Source organism: Neovison vison, chromosome 3 (genome assembly GCF_020171115.1).
Source record: "Neovison vison isolate M4711 chromosome 3, ASM_NN_V1, whole genome shotgun sequence".
Classification (NCBI taxonomy): domain Eukaryota; kingdom Metazoa; phylum Chordata; class Mammalia; order Carnivora; family Mustelidae; genus Neogale; species Neogale vison.
The window spans coordinates 227,667,310-227,686,854 of record NC_058093.1 but is presented as its reverse complement, the minus strand read 5'-3'; the positions used below and the strand labels follow the sequence as shown (position 1 = coordinate 227,686,854).

Here is a 19,545-nt window from a genome sequence, read left to right as displayed (position 1 = left end):
GCTAAGGATCCTCGCTTTAGTTCTGGCTCCTTGCGCCGCCTGGCGGCTGTTTCCAGAAGTCGCCTGAGAGCTTCGGGGTCCTAGCTGCGGCCAGGCCTGTCCAAAGATTTGCCTAATTCCAGAGATCTTGTCTCCGCCCCTCCCCACTACGCGTTGAGGATTTTAAAGACGGCGATGAAAGGGCCGAAGTTAAGACGAAGGGGGCGTCCATTGGCCTCTCCACCTCCGCAAGGATGACGGAGTCAGGCGGTCCTCGGGCAGCTCGCGACCCGGAAGTCGCCGCCGGCACGAGGCCCCCGTTGCCGAGCGCGGGCGCGCGGGGCGGAGCTTGGCGGAGAGGGGGAAGGGGTCGCCGTGGCTGCCGCCGCTCCAGCTCCTCGAGTTGGCGGCTCCCTCGGGGGCTGCTAGGCGGGCGTCGAGTCCGCAGGGCGCGGGGCCGCGGTCGCTGGGTGACACGCTCAGCCGCGGCCAGAGGCGACATGAGCGCCGCGGGGCTGTTGGCTCCGGCTCCGGCCCCGGCTGGAGCACCGCCGGCCCCGGAGTACTACCCCGAGGAGGACGAAGAGCTGGAGAGCGCCGAGGACGACGAGCGCAGCTGCCGCGGCCGCGAGTCGGATGAAGGTGCGTCCTCTGGCTGGCCCGGCAGCCGGGGGCGGGGGTGGGACCGCTGAGGGAGTGAGTGGGCTGCAGGGAGTGGGGCGGGGCGACCGGCGGGGCGACCTCCGGGGCTGGGGGAGGCTGAAAGGGCCGCCGGGAGGAGCGCGGCTCCAGGAAGTCACCCCGACCTGCGCTGGGCCCGGGGCTTCTGCGGGGACGTCGTACCCTAACAGTTATGGGAAGGAGGGACTTGGGGAACTGCTGTCAGAGCTGGAGGTCCCTTGAAGATTATGTCCTCCCTTCAGCCGTCTTTGGTGAACCCCAGGTCTTTCCTGGTTGGAATGAGAAAGGCTTCCATTGAGTATCTTGAGTACTCCTCCCCTTTTAAGGTCCGGAGAGAATCAGAGTAAAGCCCAGCTTGGCTTCCAGGTGCTCTCCCCGACCCTCCATCCCGGGGAAATGCTTCAGCCCGCCCTGCTTTGGGCAGCGCCGCTCAGGTTGCTTAAAAGAACGGAACCTGCAATCAGGCAGATCTTCGTCTAAATTTGGCTCACTGAACCCAGCTTTGTGACCTTCGGCAACTTACTCGCGAGCCTCAGTTTCCCTGACTGTAACGGGGCTTCCTAGCGTAGATGTGAGGATTAAATGAGATGTGCATAGGGGCGCCTGGGTGGCTCAGTGGGTTCAGCCGCTGCCTTCGGCTCAGGTCATGATCCCAGGATCCTGGGATCGAGTCCCGCATCGGGCTCTCTGCTGAGTGGAGAGCCTGCTTTCCTCCCTCTCTCTCTCTCTCTCTGCCTGCCTCTCTGCCTACTTGTGATCTCTCTCTGTCAACTAAATAAATAAAATCTTAAAAAAAAAAATGAGATGTGCATAAAGTACTTAGCCTGGTACTCAGTAGACGTTTTCGTAACTCTGGGGAGGCAGGGGCAGGGGGAGATAGGGATTTGCTTAATGGTGCCCAGGTGGTGTGTTTTCAGTTCCACGTTCTTTCCGTTATCATTGCTGCCTCTAAAAACACAGCTTTTCAAACTGGGCTTTACAGTTTGGCAAGTGTGAGGAAGACAGTTTTGGAAGGATTGAGGAGGGAGCTACTGGAGAAGGAGAAAGGTGGGGGGAAAAACCATTAAAGGACACTGGAGGGGCGCCTGGGTGGCTCAGTGGGTTACAGCCTCTGCCTTCAGCTCAGGTCATGATCCCAGGGTCCTGGGATTGAGCCCCGCATCGGGCTCTCTGCTCAGCAGGGAGCCTGCTTCCCCCTCACCCCCGCCCCCTGCCTCTCTGCCTGCTTGTGATTTCTGTCAAATAAATAAATAAAATCTTAAAAAAAAAAAAGGACACTGAAGAAGAAAGGGGAGATAGAGACCAATATATGGGTGGAATATAGGGCTGTGGAGCAAAAGGTTAGACTAGTTGCCGGACTGAGGAATAGCTTTTATTCATCTCAGTTCCCCACTGCCTAGTACAGTGGCTGGCCTATGACAGGAATTCAGTGAAGGTCTCATGACTGAAAGAGAGGAGAAGGCTTTGTGAGGATTTGGATTTGCAGCAGCCTTTAAAAAGACAGCGACATGTGCAGGTAATAAAGTTGAAGGAACTAATTGCGTTTGGTTGAACTACATTTGAAGACAGGCCTTAACCAGGGATTTTCAATATGAGACACTTGTAATTGCTCTTAATGCCCACAAGGGGGGGGCGGCGAAGCCAAAATAAATTTTTATCCTTGCTCAAGCAGGGCTGTTGAAATTATGTAGACACTCCACTATTTACTTTAAGAACAATGTTTAAAGTGTTTTGAAACACTTTCTGTTTTATCATCTTGTCTCTTTTCTTCTCCCTTTAGTTGTAACTTTGAAAATAATTTCAGTTATTAGAGTTCACTTCAATGGTTTGGGTTCTCCTTTGGATAGATGTGATGTAAAAATCCATTAAGGGCATAGACTGGAAGAAAATGGACTTACTAGGTCATCCTGGAGCAGTGAGAAAGACCTGGCTGCCTCTAGTTGTCCTGTCTGACACACCTATGTTTCCTGAGTGGCCAGAGGGGCTTCTGTAGAAGTAGCAGCCTTGACCATGACTGTCTCACGGACCCTGTGCTCTGGTTGCACTTGAGACAAAGACAGCTCTTTGCATAAGTCTGGCCGTGTCTAAGTTGGAAATGGCATTTTCAAGTAACTATGTAATCATTTTCACTGATGGCTTCCCTGGGCCTGCATTCATTTTACAGAAGTTTAAGTGTCCCTTTGTCAGGTGATGCTGTCTTTATGAATTATGATTTTAACAAACCTCTCTTCCCTGATTTTACTTAGATACTGAAGATGCTAGTGAAACTGACCTGGCAAAGCATGATGAAGAGGACTACGTAGAAATGAAGGAACAGTGAGTGTGATTCTTATATTTCTTGCTTGGAATACAGAATTGACAAGTAAATCTTTTTTTTTTTTTTTTTTTAAGATTTTATTTATTTATTTGACAGGCAGAGATCACAAGTAGGCAGAGAGGCAGGCAGAGAGAGAGGAAGAAGCAGGCTCCCTGCTGAGCAGAGAGCTCGATGTGGGGCTCGATCCCAGGACCCTGGGATCATGACCTGAGCCGAAGGCAGCGGCTTTAACCCACTGAGCCACCCAGGCGCCCCGACAAGTAAATCTTGACAGTGACCTTGTGTGTATGGTTTTGGAAGCTTCCAAAGTCCAGTGTATCTGTGCAGTTTCCCCCTTTAAATTTGTCATGTGTAATCGGTCTTCCTGGTAAAAGAATCTTTTGAGCATTGGCTAGGAAGAACCTTGAAAGAAATGATTCCAGGGAAATAAGGCCATGTATCAGGAGGGAACTGTTCCCCAGTTCTTCATGTTTTTGTTTAAATGTGAAAACCATTACTCAGGATAGAGGGTGCGTCATAGCTATTTGGTTCTCAGATGGAAATGACCCCTCTGAGAGCTGATGGTGTGCTGGTGCCTAGAGAGCTCAGGGAGAGCTGGACTGGAGAGCAGGGCTCCTGACTCCTGCTCCAGTGCCCTTTCCTCTGGTCACACACCCTGACCCAAGCCTTCTCTAACTGTGCCTAGAGAAACCAGAACCACTCGTTTTTATTCTAAACACAGATGGAAGACTGTATTAAAATAGATCTCAGAAGTATTTGTTGAATGTATTTTTTTTTTTTTTTTAAGATGTTGAATGTATTTTGAGGCTCTTGATTTGACTTTAAATTCTTTTATCTTTAAACTAGGTGATCCACATTCCTTTTTTTGTAGGTCCTATTTTGCCAATGGTTCGTGACCATCGTCTGGATTCTGTTCTCCTTTTCAGGCTCTGGAACCCAAAGGGGGTAATTCAGCTAAATTCCACCAATGCTGCATAAAGAAGGATTACTTTAATAATTCACGTGATTTTTCTCACAGCTTCATTCCTGAAACTGTGCTTGGTCTTCATCTTTATTCTCTTCAGGCTTTTTACTGATTTACCTTGAACCATTTCCACATACCTTTCCTTTTACCAAATCTGAATTTATTTGCTTGTTTATTTTTTCAGTACAAACTCAGAAGTCAAAGGCATTGTTCGCTGCATTCGGTGTGGTGGAAAATTGAATATACTGGGTTCTAAATACTGACCTATTGTGTGCAGTTTATACATCTGTTTTCTCTGTTCGGCATGTATAAGCATTCTTTTGAGATCTTTTTTTTTTTTTTTTTTAATTGAATGTGCCTCTATACAGGATACAGAAAAATTTTTTATTAAAAAATTTTTAATAAAATTTGTGTGACTCAAGGTGAGTATTGAGAGTACCTCAGAATTCTCATTGATCTTTTGATCAGACCACCTGTGTCATTGCCAGATTCTGCCAACTCTTTCCTCAGTCTGTGTAAATAGTTCAGTTGTATTTACAGCCCTTATTGGAGTAGTCAGAAAGCTCTTGTGCCTGTTATTTGTTGGACAGTGTTCGTTCAGGTTGCAAATCTTGTTTATGTCACTGTAAAATTGGTATTTTCAGGTAGAAGCAAAAATACTGTTGATTCATTTATGGAATCCACCATATAAACAGACCTTGTTGTGGGGCATCTGGGTGGCTCAGTCACTGGGTGTCTACCTTGGCTTAGGTCATGATCCCAGAGTCTTGGGATCGAGCCTCACATTGGGCTCCCTGCTCAGTGGGAAGCCTACTTCTCCCTCTCCCACTCCCCCTGCTTGTGTTCCCTCTCTCACTGTCTCTCTGTCAAATAAATAAATAAAATCTTAAAAACAAAACAAAACAGACTTGTCAGAGTGTAAAATGGTTTATAATCCATTTGGTGTGGGGTTGCGGGGAGAGAATAACACGCTAGGTGGTTTTGCTTTGTGTGTGCTGTGTGTTCTCACCCAGCTGGGGCTGCAAATAAATCCTGCATTTTAACTTTTGTTCCTGAATAACTATTATTTCTGATCCTAAAAGAGTAGTGCTTTTAAAAAATGACACGAAGGTGTATTAACTTGGTGCTTACACAGCTATGCTATCTACATAGCAAAACGTGCCAAAGGCATAATCTTACTCCTTTAGAATTTATAATCAAATTGTAGATTTGGTAGAAGAGCTGCTGTGTTAAGGCCTTTGTTACGTTTTTGTGTGTGTTATTTATACTTCTAAATCCAGAAGGAAATGGCGTCATGCTTTAGATTTTTCTTTGTATCTTTTTGCCTGTTTATCATTGTCCTTTATTTATTAAAATCTGCGTGTCTTCATTTTTGTAGATTTCGGACTGATTCTCTAAAGGTGTGATAATACAGGAGAGTCTGCAGAACTGGGATATGATTCAAGAACACAGAATCCTTGTCCCTTTCTGATCCCATTAGCTGCTGGTACATTCTAAACCAGCTGGCGTACTTCCATTTTCTCTGTCTCCTAAAGGACGTTAATAACGTTCCGGTAACAGCGTAGGTGGTCCCTGTGTGTAGATTCTTTTGGAGTCGAGTATTGAATGCTTCTGTCTCTCAGTGTGGCTTTCGTTGTCTCTCTTCACAGGATGTATCAGGATAAACTGGCTTCCCTCAAGAGACAGTTGCAGCAGCTGCAGGAAGGTTGGTGTGTCTTCTCACCCTTCATTTCTTTTCTTTTTTAAAAGATTTTATTATTTGACAGAGACACACAGCGAGAGAGGGAACACAAGCAGGGGGAGTGGGAGAGGCAGAAGCAGGCTCCCCGCCAAGCAGGGATCCCGATGCGGGGCTCGATCCCAGAACCCTGGCATCATGACCTGAGCTGAAGGCAGCCGTTTAACGACTTAAGCCATACAGGCACCCCTCACCCTTTGTTTCTAAATACACTGAGTATCACAAGCCTTCGAAGTCTCCCTGTGGGGAGTGATTTAAAATTTTTGCTATCTTCTGCTCTCAGGAGAGTGGCGATTTTCAAACATTTTTGGACCCTCCCTTAGGGCTTTTTGAAGAGCATGAACTGAAAACCGCTGTGAGCCTAAAGCTAGAGAGAGATATTGCTAAAGAATACCTGAAACTGCACCATTTTTTCCTAAACTAAATGCTGATGAGCTGTGGATTAGCCTTCTTGTGTTCCCTGTGGTTTGCTTGGTAAGTTAAAAGTGAACTGTATCTGTATCTGTAGCCCTTTCCAGCTAAAGGCAGTTCGGCATGGGCTTGGGAGCATTGGCTCTCAGGGCCGTCACGGGCCTGAATCCTTCCTGTACTGCTTTCTGGAAATTTGGCCTTGGGTGCATCACTTCTTCCTGCTTAAATTTGTTTTCCAGTCTTTGAAATGCGCAGAGTGGAAGCCAATGATGTCATTAGTGATGAGGGGTGTCTAGCCCTGTGGGGTTCACTGGGAGCTCAAGGTCAGCTGTGGCCAGCAATGCTTCAGCTTATTTTTGGGGGGCCCCCTCATCAGTGAAGCATCTTTTCCACTAAGTCCTTATATTCCCTGAACTACCCCATCTGACATTGATTTCTGCTGAATAGTGAAAAATGGTTCCCATGAGTTGCATTTATATATCTTTGTTTTATTTTTTATTTATTCTTTCCTTTCCATAATAATGGAAGTATTACCAGAGAAAGGAAGACATTCTCCTCTAGCAAGTCTGTAGGGCATACCTGGCATGGTTGAGTGAGAGATTTTGAAAAAGATACCCTACTAATGAATTATGATCAGGAAACCCTTCCCACATTGATTCTGACTCTCCTAATTCACTGATGTTGGAACAGCAATGACTTGATTAGACATTGGGTGAAAATCTATACCTGAGCTTTTCAGAATTGTCGCTGGCCGTGTGTGGCTATTTAAATTTAATTAAATAAAATTAATAATTCAGTTCCTCAGTGCACTTGCTACATTTCAGGTGCATAGTAGCTATGTATGACTGGTGGCTCCCGTATTGAACAGTGAAACCTAGGACCTTTTGGCCATTGCAGAGAAAGTCCTGCTGGACAGCGTATGATCTGGGCCTTACTGAGAAAATGAGCTTTTTTCCGAAAAGGGAGGCCCATTGCCTCCAACTGCAGCAGCAGGTGATCAGAATCACTTGAGGAAGCGTGTACCTTTCCACTCCCATCACTTGCTCTAGCAAGCGTCACTTGCTACAGAGTCTTAATCCACTAGGTGGGGTGATTTCTGCTCAGAGCCTTGGTTGAGAACCAGAGTCTAGTTAGCTCTGTTTGCGCGTTCCTTTCCCTGGTTTTATTTATTCTGATGGTATTAAAACACTTATTGCTGGTGCTAGGCAATTTTAGGAACTGAAATGTAGGGCAGATTGATTTTCAAAGTAACGTTTTATTTTGTAAATCTCAAAATCAGGTACGTTACAGGAATATCAGAAGAGGATGAAAAAACTAGATCAGCAGTACAAAGAGAGGATCCGAAATGCAGGTGAGGCTCTGTCTCAGATGGGAACACATCATCTTCAGGTGTCCTTTTACTGGTCATCTATATAATGTGGCCATAAGAGCTGTTTCTAAAATGCAAATTCTATATTTTTAGATATGGGGGAGGGGAGAGTTTTGGGGAAGAGAGACTCCAGAGTTTCAGTTGTAGAAAACTGGCTCATCTTTCTTCCAGTGGCCAATGAACAGCCTGTAGTTGAGCTTCCTAGTGGTGGCTCCATACAGAACAGGCTCCCTGGCTCCCCTAGATAAGTGGTTTCACGCATTCTTTCTCACATCTGCGTAGCTGCCCGAGTGGACCGTGAGAGGAGCTACATGGGAAAGAATTGTAGCTTGTTTCACTCTTGCTGGAAGGTCGTTTCTTCTGGTATCCTCTGCTCTGGGAGAAAGGGGTGTTCTTGTTTTTCCCCTGGAGTATTACAAGCATTCGGGGGAAGAGTATACTGTAACAGAGCAAATGTATTCATTCAGTAAGAATTTGTTGAGCACCTGCTATATCCAAGCTCTGAGCAGCATGAAATAGTGGAACACATTGTCCTTGACTTTAGGAAATGTGCGATTTCATTGACAGAAGACATCCAAGCGTGGAAAAAGTTAAGGAACTTTCTGAGGTAAATGAAGAATCATGCAAAATTAAGATGTGATGACTGTTCAAAGTGCATAAGCATTCCTGGGCTTACAGGGAATGTGTCAAAAGTGTTCGATTTGGAAGCTCCTCGTCAGCCAGCATTTTGAGCGCCAGCATGGTATCTGTCCCTGCAGTGGTGAAAGTGATGTTGGGTTTTCAGATGAGGTCTGGGTGCCATTCCTCGGGCTGCTGACCTCTTGCTTTCTGATCCGGGGACTTCCCCAGCTTCCTATTGGTGGAACTTTTCCATCCTCTGGGAAGTAGATGTCCCTTGTACACCAACAGGCAGAAGGGGAACTGAAGGGCATGGGAGGCACTGGGAAAAAGGAAATAATAGCCTCTGTTCACATCCGGCTGCCCCTGAGGTTACCCCCATTGCGAGCTGAGTTCCTAAGGCACCTCCTTGGGACATCGGTGAAATCCCTTGCCACCTTCCCAGTGTTCCCCTGTAGCAGGGAAAGGTGCACCGTGGAGGGATGAAGGCCCAGGTTTGGTCTCCTCTCTGCACCTTAGATCTTGTGCCTGTAAGGAGGTTTGCTCTTGGAACCTCAGGTTCTCCATCTGTAGAGGGGAGTACACATACCTCACGGAACAGGCGTAAGAGGCAAGTAAGGAAAGTAAACTGACGTGAGCTGCGGCTAGAACTGCAGCGTATTGAGTGGTTTTCCTTAGTTCCGCTCTCGGTCCTGTTCTTGCAGGTTCTTTCACAAACATTTTCTGTCCCCTGCCCCCTCACCCCCAGGAATAAATGCTGAAGAACTCCTAAGTGAGTCCCAGCTTAAGCCTTAAAAGGCACATTCTCACAGAGCTAACCCACTTGTTCCTGTTGTGTTGGTGCCTGGCTGTTGCAACTCAGACCTCTTACTGCTCTGAGAGCTGATGGCCATTTTGACTTGGTGCAGGGGTAGTTTCTAAGAATGGTACATAGGCAATGCATCAGATTCATTTGTGCATCTAAAGCACTCATGGACTGAGTGAGCGTGTTGGGCTAGGTGTGCCCTGGCTCAAGTGCTCAGCCATTCCCAGGGCCAGAGTGATCAGGGCTTCCGGGTGATAAAATACTTGTCCCTTTCCTCAGTTAAATTTATTTTTCTCTTTCTGTTTTCTTTTTCTTTTCTTTTTTTTTAAAAGTAGGTTCCATACTTAGCATAGGGCTTAAACTCAAAACCCTCAGATTGAGAGTCCTGTGCTCCACTGACTGAGCCAGGCACCGCTCCTTAGTTAAATTTCTTTATTTTTTAAAAAGATTTTATTTATTTATTTGACAGACAGAGATCACAAGCAGGCAGAGAGGCAGGCAGAGAGAGAGAAGGAAGCAGGCTCCCCGCTGAGCAGAGAGCCCCATGTGGGGCCTGATTCCAGGGCCCCTGGATCATGACCCGAGCCGAAGGCAGAGGCTTTAACCCACTTAGCCACCCAGGTGCCCCTAGACTTCTTATTCAGCATCTGTTCATTGAGATTTGAATTCTTTTTTTTCTTTTTTTTTTTTTTTTAAAGATTTTATTTATTCATTTGACAGAGAGAAATCACAAGTAGAAGGAGAGGCAGGCAGAGAGAGAGAGAGGGAAGCAGGCTCCCCGCTGAGCAGAGAGCCCGATGCGGGACTCGATCCCAGGACCCTGAGATCATGACCTGAGCCGAAGGCAGCGGCTTAACCCACTGAGCCACCCAGGCGCCCCGAGATCTGAATTCTTAATCTGGAGTCCTGAAACTCCAAACTTCTGTGAAATTACCCGTGGCTGTGCGTAGATGCTGTTTCGGGGGAAAGAGATCCGTAGGCTTTATCACATTTGTGAAGGAGACCATGGTAAAATGTAATCCATGCCTCCTGGAGTTGTGGGTTCCCCAGCAATCTTTGTGATGTAGGCAACAGCTCGACCACCACCCAGAAAAGTTGAGATGTCGTGGATCTATTTTGTTCAAAGGACTGGCTCTAGAGAGGCTTACAGTCTAGTGGTGGGGGGAGCTGCTGCTTAAACAGCCGCTAGTTGCCTGCATAGAGCGGGTGATAAAGCTGGTGACCAGTCTCTGGTGGCTGCTTGGACGTGTCCGAGGGGCGGTTGGCAAGTGAAGGGTCCTCAGGAAAGGCTCCGTTAACTCTGAAGCTTGGAATTGCACTCAGACCCAGTGGGTGTTGCTGTGAAGATGAGGCCAGACGAGGGGGCTTGGTGGCCTGTGAAGAATGCCCCCGGGGGGGGTCAGAACCTCTGCGCTCTGAGCTCTCTGGGCCTGTCCCTCCTTGCCACACAGAGGCCTTCACACATGCTTTAAAAACATCAGTGTTGACTCTGCTTCTGGAGTAATTGCGTTGTTCCTTCCTGACCCATCCTACCCTGTAGGTACTGAGTGAAAGAAGGGGGGTAACTTTCAGTGTTATTTTGCTGGCGTACGTTGGCTCCCGCTGCTTGCTTTTGACCTTGGGCAGAACTGCCGGAAGTGATCCTGTTCGGGGCCAGATTTTAACTAGTCAGGAGTGTTTCTTCCATCCTTCCCCTTCATGTATATCAACACTTTACTGATGGAAACATTTTGCTCTGCGTTACTGTGCTCTTAGAAAGCAGTTAGTGCCTCTAAATGAATCCTACCATCACTGTCTAGAAAGGTGACATGGCCTAGCGAGTCTAATTGCACGTTTTATCTCTTTCAGAGCTCTTCCTCCAGCTGGAAGTAAGTACCTTGGATCTTCTGGGTTGCAGGCCCTCTGTGAGACTGGAATCTTGCTTTCCCAATCCAGAGAACCTTTCCTTCTGTCACCAAATGGACAGTTAAGCCCCCAGCTGCAAGCCTTCGTCACTGTTCTGTTTGACTAAAGGACATATTGGGTCTCAATTTGGAAATTCCCATCTATTCATTTGTAGGTTGAACAGCCTCTGCTTGTCACAGGACACTAGGGGATGCTCGCCTCTCACTGCTTTCTTGTTGACTTTTATCTCATGTTAAAGCTGTCCAGGAGTATGTCTGAATTATAATGGTCTAATAATTTTTTATATTGGTTCTTGGCGCAGCCCAGCCTCTGAATTGGCTCAGTGGTTCAGGTTTTACAGCTGAAGCTGTCTGGGTCAGTAGGAAAGACGGATTTAACATTTTTGCTTTCCTTCAGCAGACATCTAAGTGTTGGTTCTTTGTGAAGCATAGTGTAGTGGTACAGAGATGGGAGCCTGAATCTTGAATAATGATCTCTTCCTGGGGTGGCTAGTGTGTAGGTGTGGGGAGGTCCCAACTTTATCAGAGCCACACAGGAGTGTGAGAATGTCATGCTTTAGCAGAGCACGTTATCAGACACCATTTTACTCTGAAGTCAGTGCAGCACGCATTGTCACAACCTGCAGGATTCTGGGATCCCCAGCTGTGGCCCACCATAAGCGGCCTTGTTCTTCACTTAATACGATGGTGAGATTTGAAAAACGAATGCTTTTTTTATTTGGTATTTCAGTGTTTCAGTGTTTGAGTACTTGAGGTTTCAGGGGTACCTAATAGATGATCTTCTATTCTAGTTGATCTTCATCTTGGCATAAATACCAACAAATATAGTAACTTGGGCCACCTTGACTCAGTATTTTGTAATTGCAATTAATTTTGAATGTAGGTATTACAACCGGAATATACTATTTTCCTCCTAAATTGTGGCTTTAAAAGAGTTTGTCTTTGAGAAACTTAAGTTCTATTAACATAGAAGCCATGCAGTGTAAGAGGTGGGAGAGAGGAAATACTGAGTAGCAAGGGGGGTGCGCTCGTAAAGACAAGCAGAAGTCGTATGGTTCAGTTTTATGCATTCACGGGGAAACTCATTCCCAGATGTCTCACTACTGCCAGTGCACGTGTGAGGGCCGCTCTCCCACGTTTCTCGTAAAGGTGTTTTCTGGGCTCCCGAGTGCAGAGTCAGGCTTGGAGTCGGAGCTCTGGTTGCAAGGGCCCCATGGAGCCCTAGCCTGTGTTTCTCTTTTGCTCAGACTGAACAGGTGGAGAGAAACTACATTAAAGAAAAGAAGGCAGCGGTGAAAGAATTCGAAGACAAGAAGGTAGAGCTGAAGGAGAACCTGATTGCTGAGCTGGAGGAGAAGAAGAAAATGATCGAAAATGAGAAGCTGACTATGGAGCTGACGGGAGGTATGAAAGCACCCCAGGGCGGGATCCGGGGAGCCCTGGGTGGGGCCCGGAGGGGTGCTGAGGTCCTGCCTGTGTTCCTTCTCCAGAGTGAGCCGGAGGAGGGTGGGCTTTGACCTGACAGCTCAGAGTTCTAGCTCCATGTGGTACTGGCTGTGTGACTTCAGTCAAGCTACTGAATGTCTCTGAGCCTACTTCCCCCTCTACAAAATGGGGCTGATCAGACCTTGTCTCACAGGATTGTGGTCAGAAATGTGAGTGCCTAGCACAGTGCCCTGTGCGGAACAGGTGTTCAGTGAATGGTAGACCTTTAGTCATGGCTGCCGCTGCTGGCTTACGCTTTATTCAAATTCCTGGGTCAGCTGGCATTCGTGGATGACTTAGCCGAGTCCCTCTGGGGTGGTAGGAATCTCTCTGCTTTGTGTTTTTCAGTCTGCCTTAATTACAGAAAAGGCATTGTCTTCCTTTGACCTAGATGTGAGAACAGAGGCTTTAGACTGTATCATCTGTGCTCTTAGATCCCTTCCCTCGGTGTTATTGTGAACATTTCAGACAGAGTTGGTACAGATTTGGCAGGAGTAAGCTAAACTGAACTAGTTTCCTGTAAAGGTAGTAAAGTTACATTAGACTCTGTGCCAGTCCTCCCTTGCCTTCTAGTTTTTAGTAATCCGCATACGGGAACTCAGCAGGATGTAGGCAAGTTTAAGGGAGAAACAATATGGGCTGTTCTGTTGCCATATGTAGACTGATGAATCCTAGAAGGGTGCAGGGCAGGAAGTGGCTCGAACTATGTATTTTGGAACTTGGCAGAATTTTTGTCAGTGACTACTGCAAGACAAGCCAGTGGGGAGTTTGTCCCCCGGCTGCGTGAGCGCGCGCCTTCTGCACACCCTCACATTTCACTCCTACCGTGCGCGGAAGGTGCTGCAGCTCTGGCGTGTCTCGTTTTCGCAGACGTCCGTAAGAGATGCGTTGTTTTCAGATGAAGTTCTTGGGGGTGGACTTAAAAAGTAAGAGTTGAGAAGTAGTATTTCCTCTTCTATATTTCTGGTGCTATGACCCAACGCGGCCCTTCGATTGACATAAACGTCTGGCCCCAACCCCCATGATGTACCTGTGAGAATGCGGTGTGTCTGAGCGGGTGGGGGGATCTGATTCTTGAAGAATCTCTCTTCTGGTATCTCTCTCCTTGAAAGACTTGGCAGAAGGAATTAATTCCTTGAAGGCCTCTGCTTAGAAATGTTTTTGTTTTTGTTTTTTTTTGTGAGAGTGGATGTTAAAATAGCATCTCCAGACAGCACTGTCTTGTTCTTGTGGCCACGCTTTGTTGATGAGCCCGCTAGCACGGTGCTGCCTTGTGTGGTACCAGTCTGCCGGCCTGTTTTCTGACCTGGACACCATTTTGTTTGACGATGGCTGTTTCTGGCGTTGATGCCTCATCGCTCTCTGCTGGAGCCACCAGATGTTCAGGAGTCTTCATTAGGCTAGTGGGAAATAGTGTCGGTTTATAGCTGCTCCCTTTCCATCTGCAGGGAAAGATACCATCACCTTACCTGTGATTTGGCATCCCGCTTATTGACAAGCGATCGACGTTGTTTGGCCAGGCCGTTTTGCAGCCAGAATCTTAACTGGGACAGGAGGCTTCCCCAGTGACTGGAGGCTGAGCCTGCCAGGGTAGAAAAGACAAATAAATGCAGGGAAGTCATTTGTGACACAGTAAAATAGATTACACAAGTGCTTAAAGCTAGCCACGGGCATTAAAGGTACCGATGTCCTTCCTCAAGCCATTTGGTACCCTTGGTATGGAAAGCTGTGCCAAGGTAATGATAGAGTGTCGGAAGAAAAGGCAGTGGAGCTAGAAGGATAATTAGCGTTTCCACAGATGGTGCTGCTATGGTGCTGGATTAAAGGCCTGATTTCATTTCTCTCCTTGACTGACTTATTTCACCTTTGTAGATTGATGCCCAATATCAGCGTTGCCTGGCTCTGCCCGGGAAAGATATTTCTTAAAGTCTCCTCTTCTGGTTCCACGTGAAGATCTCTTGAAAAACAGCGTTGATTTAGAGTCTGATGGGACGCTTAGACCAAATAACCCATTGGGAATGGGGGGATCAAGTGATCTGCTTTGTGTGAAGGGCCCTGAAAGCATTCGCAGACTCTCTGGGAGTTAGCGGAAGGTTCTCTCCACTGCCCACACCGCTTGAGAAGAACTCAGGACAGCGGGTTGTGCAGGTGGAAAGGCGTCCTGTCAGTAGGGAGACCGGGGTGGATTCTCGATCAGTGCTCCCCCACCTTGGGGGTGTGCGTGAGTCAGCTGGGGGTCTCGATGACGTGCGGCTGCTGCTTCAGCGGGTCCGGGGTGAAGCCTTCGATCTCGCATTTCTAACCGCCGGCCAGGGGCTGCTGATGCTGTCCCCTGGACCACACTGAGTAGTGAGGGTATAGGTGGAGTCTCCTGAGTATGAGTTTTCTCTGCAGTTGAGGCCAAGGTGGTAAGTAACCCAGTTAATCAGTGTGAACTTAACGAGCTTTCAAGTGTGGGGAGCTTTATCATTCTTTTTCCATTTTGTCCTCTTCTGTCTTGAGGATAGCTCTCTTTTCTGCTTTGTCTCAACAGCCCGCCAACCACTACTTCATTTTCTTTTGTAAATTTTTGCCTCTCCGGGGCATCTTCCAACCCTCAGGCCCCTGTGGCAGCTACTCATCAAGCCTGTGAGTTTCCCTTAGAAGATAAATGGATTCATACCTAGAGCCATGAGTACTTATAATATTAAAATCAAAATTATGATACCAAAATATAACGTTAAAGGACTGCTTCCTGAGTACGTCCCTCGAGCCAGGTATTACATAAAAGTATGAGAACTGCCTTGGTAGGCTGATAGATGTGGACGGATCCTGGCCCTGTCATGAACTTGGTTCTGTGGTGGGGTTTTCTTATTTAGGAAGGAGACAGTAGAATCTGCTTTGGAGGTTTGGTGCAAAGATGGGGTGAGACAGTGCCTGTAAGGTGCTTCAAAAAGCGGCTGGCACATAGAGTAAGCACTTAGGGAAGTTGTAAGGTCCTTTGATTTTACTTGGCAAAGCGGCCTCAGAGGAACGGAGGCATCTGTTCAAAGTGTCCCAGTGTGGTAGTGTGTAAGCCAGAACTGGTCTTACCCACCACGTGATACGGACTTTCTGCTACGGAAATACTGTGGATTCGTGTGCTGCTGAGTGATTCATAAAATGAGGCTAGTAGGTAAGGACTGTGTCCTCAGGGAGCTTGTATTCACCTAGTTACAAGACTGACACAGCTTCTTCGTCTTGCCCAGTGTAAGGTGGTGTCCACAGAGCATGCTCCTAAATGAAGGTGAAGATTTCTCAGGTTTGTTTCTACTGATCGTAAAACCTGATGGAGGGCTCTGTGATTGTTCTGATGCGGGCGTGGTTTCCCACAATGAGGAACAGATGCCAGTGAGTAGGAACCTTGGAAGTCCAGGCAAGGAGAAAAGTCCCCATGAAATATCTGGCTGGGGAGAGTGGAAGAGGTGATCTGGACTTTGGGTGGAGCGGGCTTGTCCCCAAGACGGCTTTGCTGGTGCTGCCATTGTGGAATCCAGGTGTTTTCAGAGAAGTTCACTGTCTTGACACCATCCTTATTCTCCGGAGAGCTTTGTCCCGGGGGAGATGGAGCCCTTCGATCCTACCCTGGTTGGTCACTGAAGACTTGACCTTGATTCTTCTCACACCTCTCCCCACCCATCTCCTACCAGTACCCACAGCTCCGTTCCTGATGTGGATGAGCCCCTCCCAACCCCTTAGGGAGGGGCCTGGGCTTTGCTTTGGGCCCCTGGGCTCCGATGTTGCCCTGCTTCTGGTTTGGGGGCAATTGCCAATCTGCTATAGTAGTTACACTGTAGTGGCTTTTTTTTTTTTTTTTTAATAATTAGCACAAACCAGCATTGGAAGGGGTGGGGAGAAGCAGAAGGAGAGAAACGCAAGCAGACTCCCTGCTGAGTGCGGAGCGCAGCTCGGGACTCTGATCTCAGGACCCTGAAGTATGACCTGAGCTGAAGCCAGGAGTCGGATGCTCAACTGAGTCACCCAGGCGCCCCAGCATTCTTAAGGATGCTCCTTTGAATCACTGTAGCTGATATTTTTTCAGTGGCTAAACAAGTGTTTGGTTTTAGTAGTTAAAGTATGTTCTTGTGAAGCTTTTACTGCATTTATATGCTGGAGGCCCATAAGCTGTTGGAGTGAATGACTAGGTCCAGAGAAGTGTGGAACCCAAGGCCCCAGGGAAGGGCTAATTGTATGGTAATTGCAGGTAATTAATGTTATCGGGAATATATCTCCATAGGGACGGTGCTTTAATGGCTCTGCCCAACACTGACTGTGTCCCATTTCTTAGCCAGCAGGCCTCGTGCTACCTGGAGGGCGCCTGTGTCTGTCCGGTGGCCATTCTCGCCAGCCTTGCCGGTGAGCAGAGTAGGAAGGATTTGCCCTATTGTCACGTAGACAAGGTGGTTGGGAGAGGAGTACTCATTCAGTGCTCTGTCTCATCTCTTCCTTCCACCTCTGGTGTGTTGGGTACTCAGTTGGGTCACTGTTGACGTTCAGTTGGACCCATAAAAGGTCTTGGGTTTTCTGAGAGGCTTTCTGATGTAAGTCAGAGTTGTGTTGGGTTCGTCTGCGAGGCCAGCTGACTTCCCGCTCAGTGCCTTCTCCAGGGCTGCCTTGCTCCAAGGTCTGGGTTTTACTCTCGGAAGTTTGATTTTTGTGGTGGATCCAGATTGAACCCACTGGAACTCTCGCTGGCCAAACTCCAGGGACCTGGATATTATAGACTCAGAAGGCCAGTCTCTTGCTTCTTGTGAGAATTGGAACTTCTGGGTGGGTTCAGACCCAGGTAGTCCAATATACTTTCCCCTCTGTGAAAAAAGGAATCGCAGGAGGTTGGAGCAAAGTGAGTGGAGTAGGTAATCTGTGTAGTTTGGGGCTGTGATACTGACATGGCGGTCTTCCCTACAAGTCGCATCTTCCATATGGACCATGGCCAGGCCTGCTCCCCACTCTCCTGGATGGTGGTGGGGACAAGCCAGTACATTTCAGAGGTGTTTTTCAGAGCACCTTCCTTCTGAAGTTGTCTTTTGGATGAAAATTGATTAGGTTATTGTGGTGACTAGGCTAGTAAAATGGATCAATTTTCACTCTTTCCTAAGAAGAATTCGATTATGTATTCTGATCTATGAGTGATGCAGCTACGATTTTCTGAGCTTACTGGCCATAAGATTGTGTTACTCCCACATTTCTCTCAGCTGTGCCTTCACTTGGCTTACTTCCATCAAGTATTGCCCACCTTGCCCACCTTCCCCACCCCCCAGACTTGGCTGCCCAGAGGGCAGGGCACACTGGGCCATTGTCTTCAGTGAATAGAACATTCCATGATGTCCACGTGCTAGGTGCTCTTTCTCTAGTGGTCTTTGTGTTTGGTGAGCTCCTTTCATACCTTTTTTTCTGAATTAGGCATGAATGTTGCAGAGCCTCACAGCTGATGTCACTTGTCATCAAGTATGTAACTTGATTCAGCTGTTTGCCTCTTGGCTTTTTAAAGAGATTTTTGTATAGTGTTTTCTTGGCTGCAGACGCGATAAAACTAGCATTGATTGAACTCTTGCTATGCCAGGCATCGTGTTCAGGGCTTTACTGGTATCAACTCCCGTAACCCTCCCAACATCCTGTGGGGGAAGCATTACTGATCATTCTGTTTTATGAAGAAAGTTGAGGCAAGTGTTTACATGGCCTGCCTTAGGTCACGTGGCTGCAGCAGGGAGTCTCGACTGCCGCCTGTAAGTTAGTGGAGAAGTGTGCCAGCTTGGCTGACGGTGAGAGATTGCTGGTAGAGGGGATGACTGTCTCCTCACTTTTTCTCAGGGGTGAGTGTGTTTGTCCTACTTCCTCATGCCCCCACTCCCCCGTATACCTTTTTTTTTTTTTTTTTTAAAGATTTTTATTTATTTATTTGACAGAGATCACAAGCAGGCAGAGAGGCAGGCAGAGAGAGAAAGGGAAGCAGGCTCCCCGCTGAGCAGAGAGCGCCATGTGGGGCTGGATCCCAGGACCCTGGGATGATGACCTGAGCTGAAGGCAGAGGCTTTAACCCACTGAGCCTCCCAGGCGCCCCACCCCCATATACCTTTACAAATACTCATCAGGTCTGTGGTTCTCATTACTTATCTTCCACTTATAGGGGGTAAAAAAAAAATCGTCATTGTTACCCATTTCCCTTTATAAGAGCAACACACAGAAGTATTTTTTGACTTCGTACATGTGATTATTATATATTCACAGATTGTGCACCTTGCTGTGGTGGAAGGGCTACACTTGAATTCCATAAGGTTGTCCTGTCTGCTGTGCTGATAGTATGCACGGTCATGAATGAATGATACTGTCAGGCTTGACGTCATCTAGTCTTTCTGCAGGAAACTCCGTAGAGCCCGTACTGTGTGCCTGAACTATTGCGAGGTGCTGGGGTGGAATTCAGGAATCTCCGGGGAAAATGTCCCATACAGTGTGGGGTTTGCTAGCAAGAGCTTTGTACAGAGGTTTGCACTGGTTGCTTGGAAGATGGTTTGACTCTGGAAGCCATCATGGGACAGGGAGCATTGAGTTGGCTCTCAAGGGATGTTGTGTAGGAGTATGCTGGGCAGAAGAGAGGGGGCCAGGCAGAGGTGACGGTGTGTAAAGGCTTGAGGGCATACATAGTAAGGCAGGTGACCTTGGGTGAGAGACTTGGCCTATTTTCTGTAGAGCGTGGTGAGCCATGAAAGTATTGAATAAGAAGGGGGATGTGTAGAATGATCTGATTTGTGTCTTAGGGAGATTGCTCTGTGGGAGGTGAGAATAGGATGAGGGGATGGAGTTGAGCGGTGGTTTAGCAGAACTGTGCATGATCTGGTGACTGTGATGTTTTGGGGAAGGAAGATAAGTCACAATGACAGATTCTGTTCTGGCTGGGGAAGATGGGCAGATGAGATGCCCCCGAGGCACGGGAGAGGAGGCAGCCCTGGGAGGTGAGACACGAAGTGAGGACACTTGGGTCATTCAGAATGGATGGTATCAGTGGGCACAGGTTGCCATTTAGAAGGTTGGGGCAGCTGGCATCGGTGATAGAGGCTTACTGGGCCACAGGCTGAAACCTGACTGGACTCCAGTGGGCACCAGCGGAAAGGAGCCTAAGGGAGCAGATCAGGAGACGAGAGCTCTGTGCAGTGGTGGCTGGGGAGGAGAGATTTTAAGGCAAAGAGAGTCAGCAACAGTGCAGACTGCAGAGAGAAGTCAAGAAGAACAAAAGAGACTTTATTATGAGCCTTCATTAG

General features: G+C 47.7%; 1 protein-coding gene across 1 annotated transcript in view; it reads left to right on the top strand.

Moving 5' to 3' along the window:
* The first annotated feature begins 348 nt into the window (after positions 1–348).
* SUDS3 (SDS3 homolog, SIN3A corepressor complex component) overlaps positions 349–19,545 on the top strand; it is a 34,991-nt gene continuing 15,794 nt past the window's right edge. The window contains exons 1-6 of the mRNA XM_044244177.1: positions 349–621; positions 2,907–2,976; positions 5,591–5,646; positions 7,370–7,441; positions 10,731–10,750; positions 12,034–12,190. Of these exons, the coding sequence (XP_044100112.1) occupies positions 480–621; positions 2,907–2,976; positions 5,591–5,646; positions 7,370–7,441; positions 10,731–10,750; positions 12,034–12,190 (517 nt within the window). The 5' untranslated portion in view covers positions 349–479. The remainder of the gene's footprint in view (positions 622–2,906; positions 2,977–5,590; positions 5,647–7,369; positions 7,442–10,730; positions 10,751–12,033; positions 12,191–19,545) is intronic.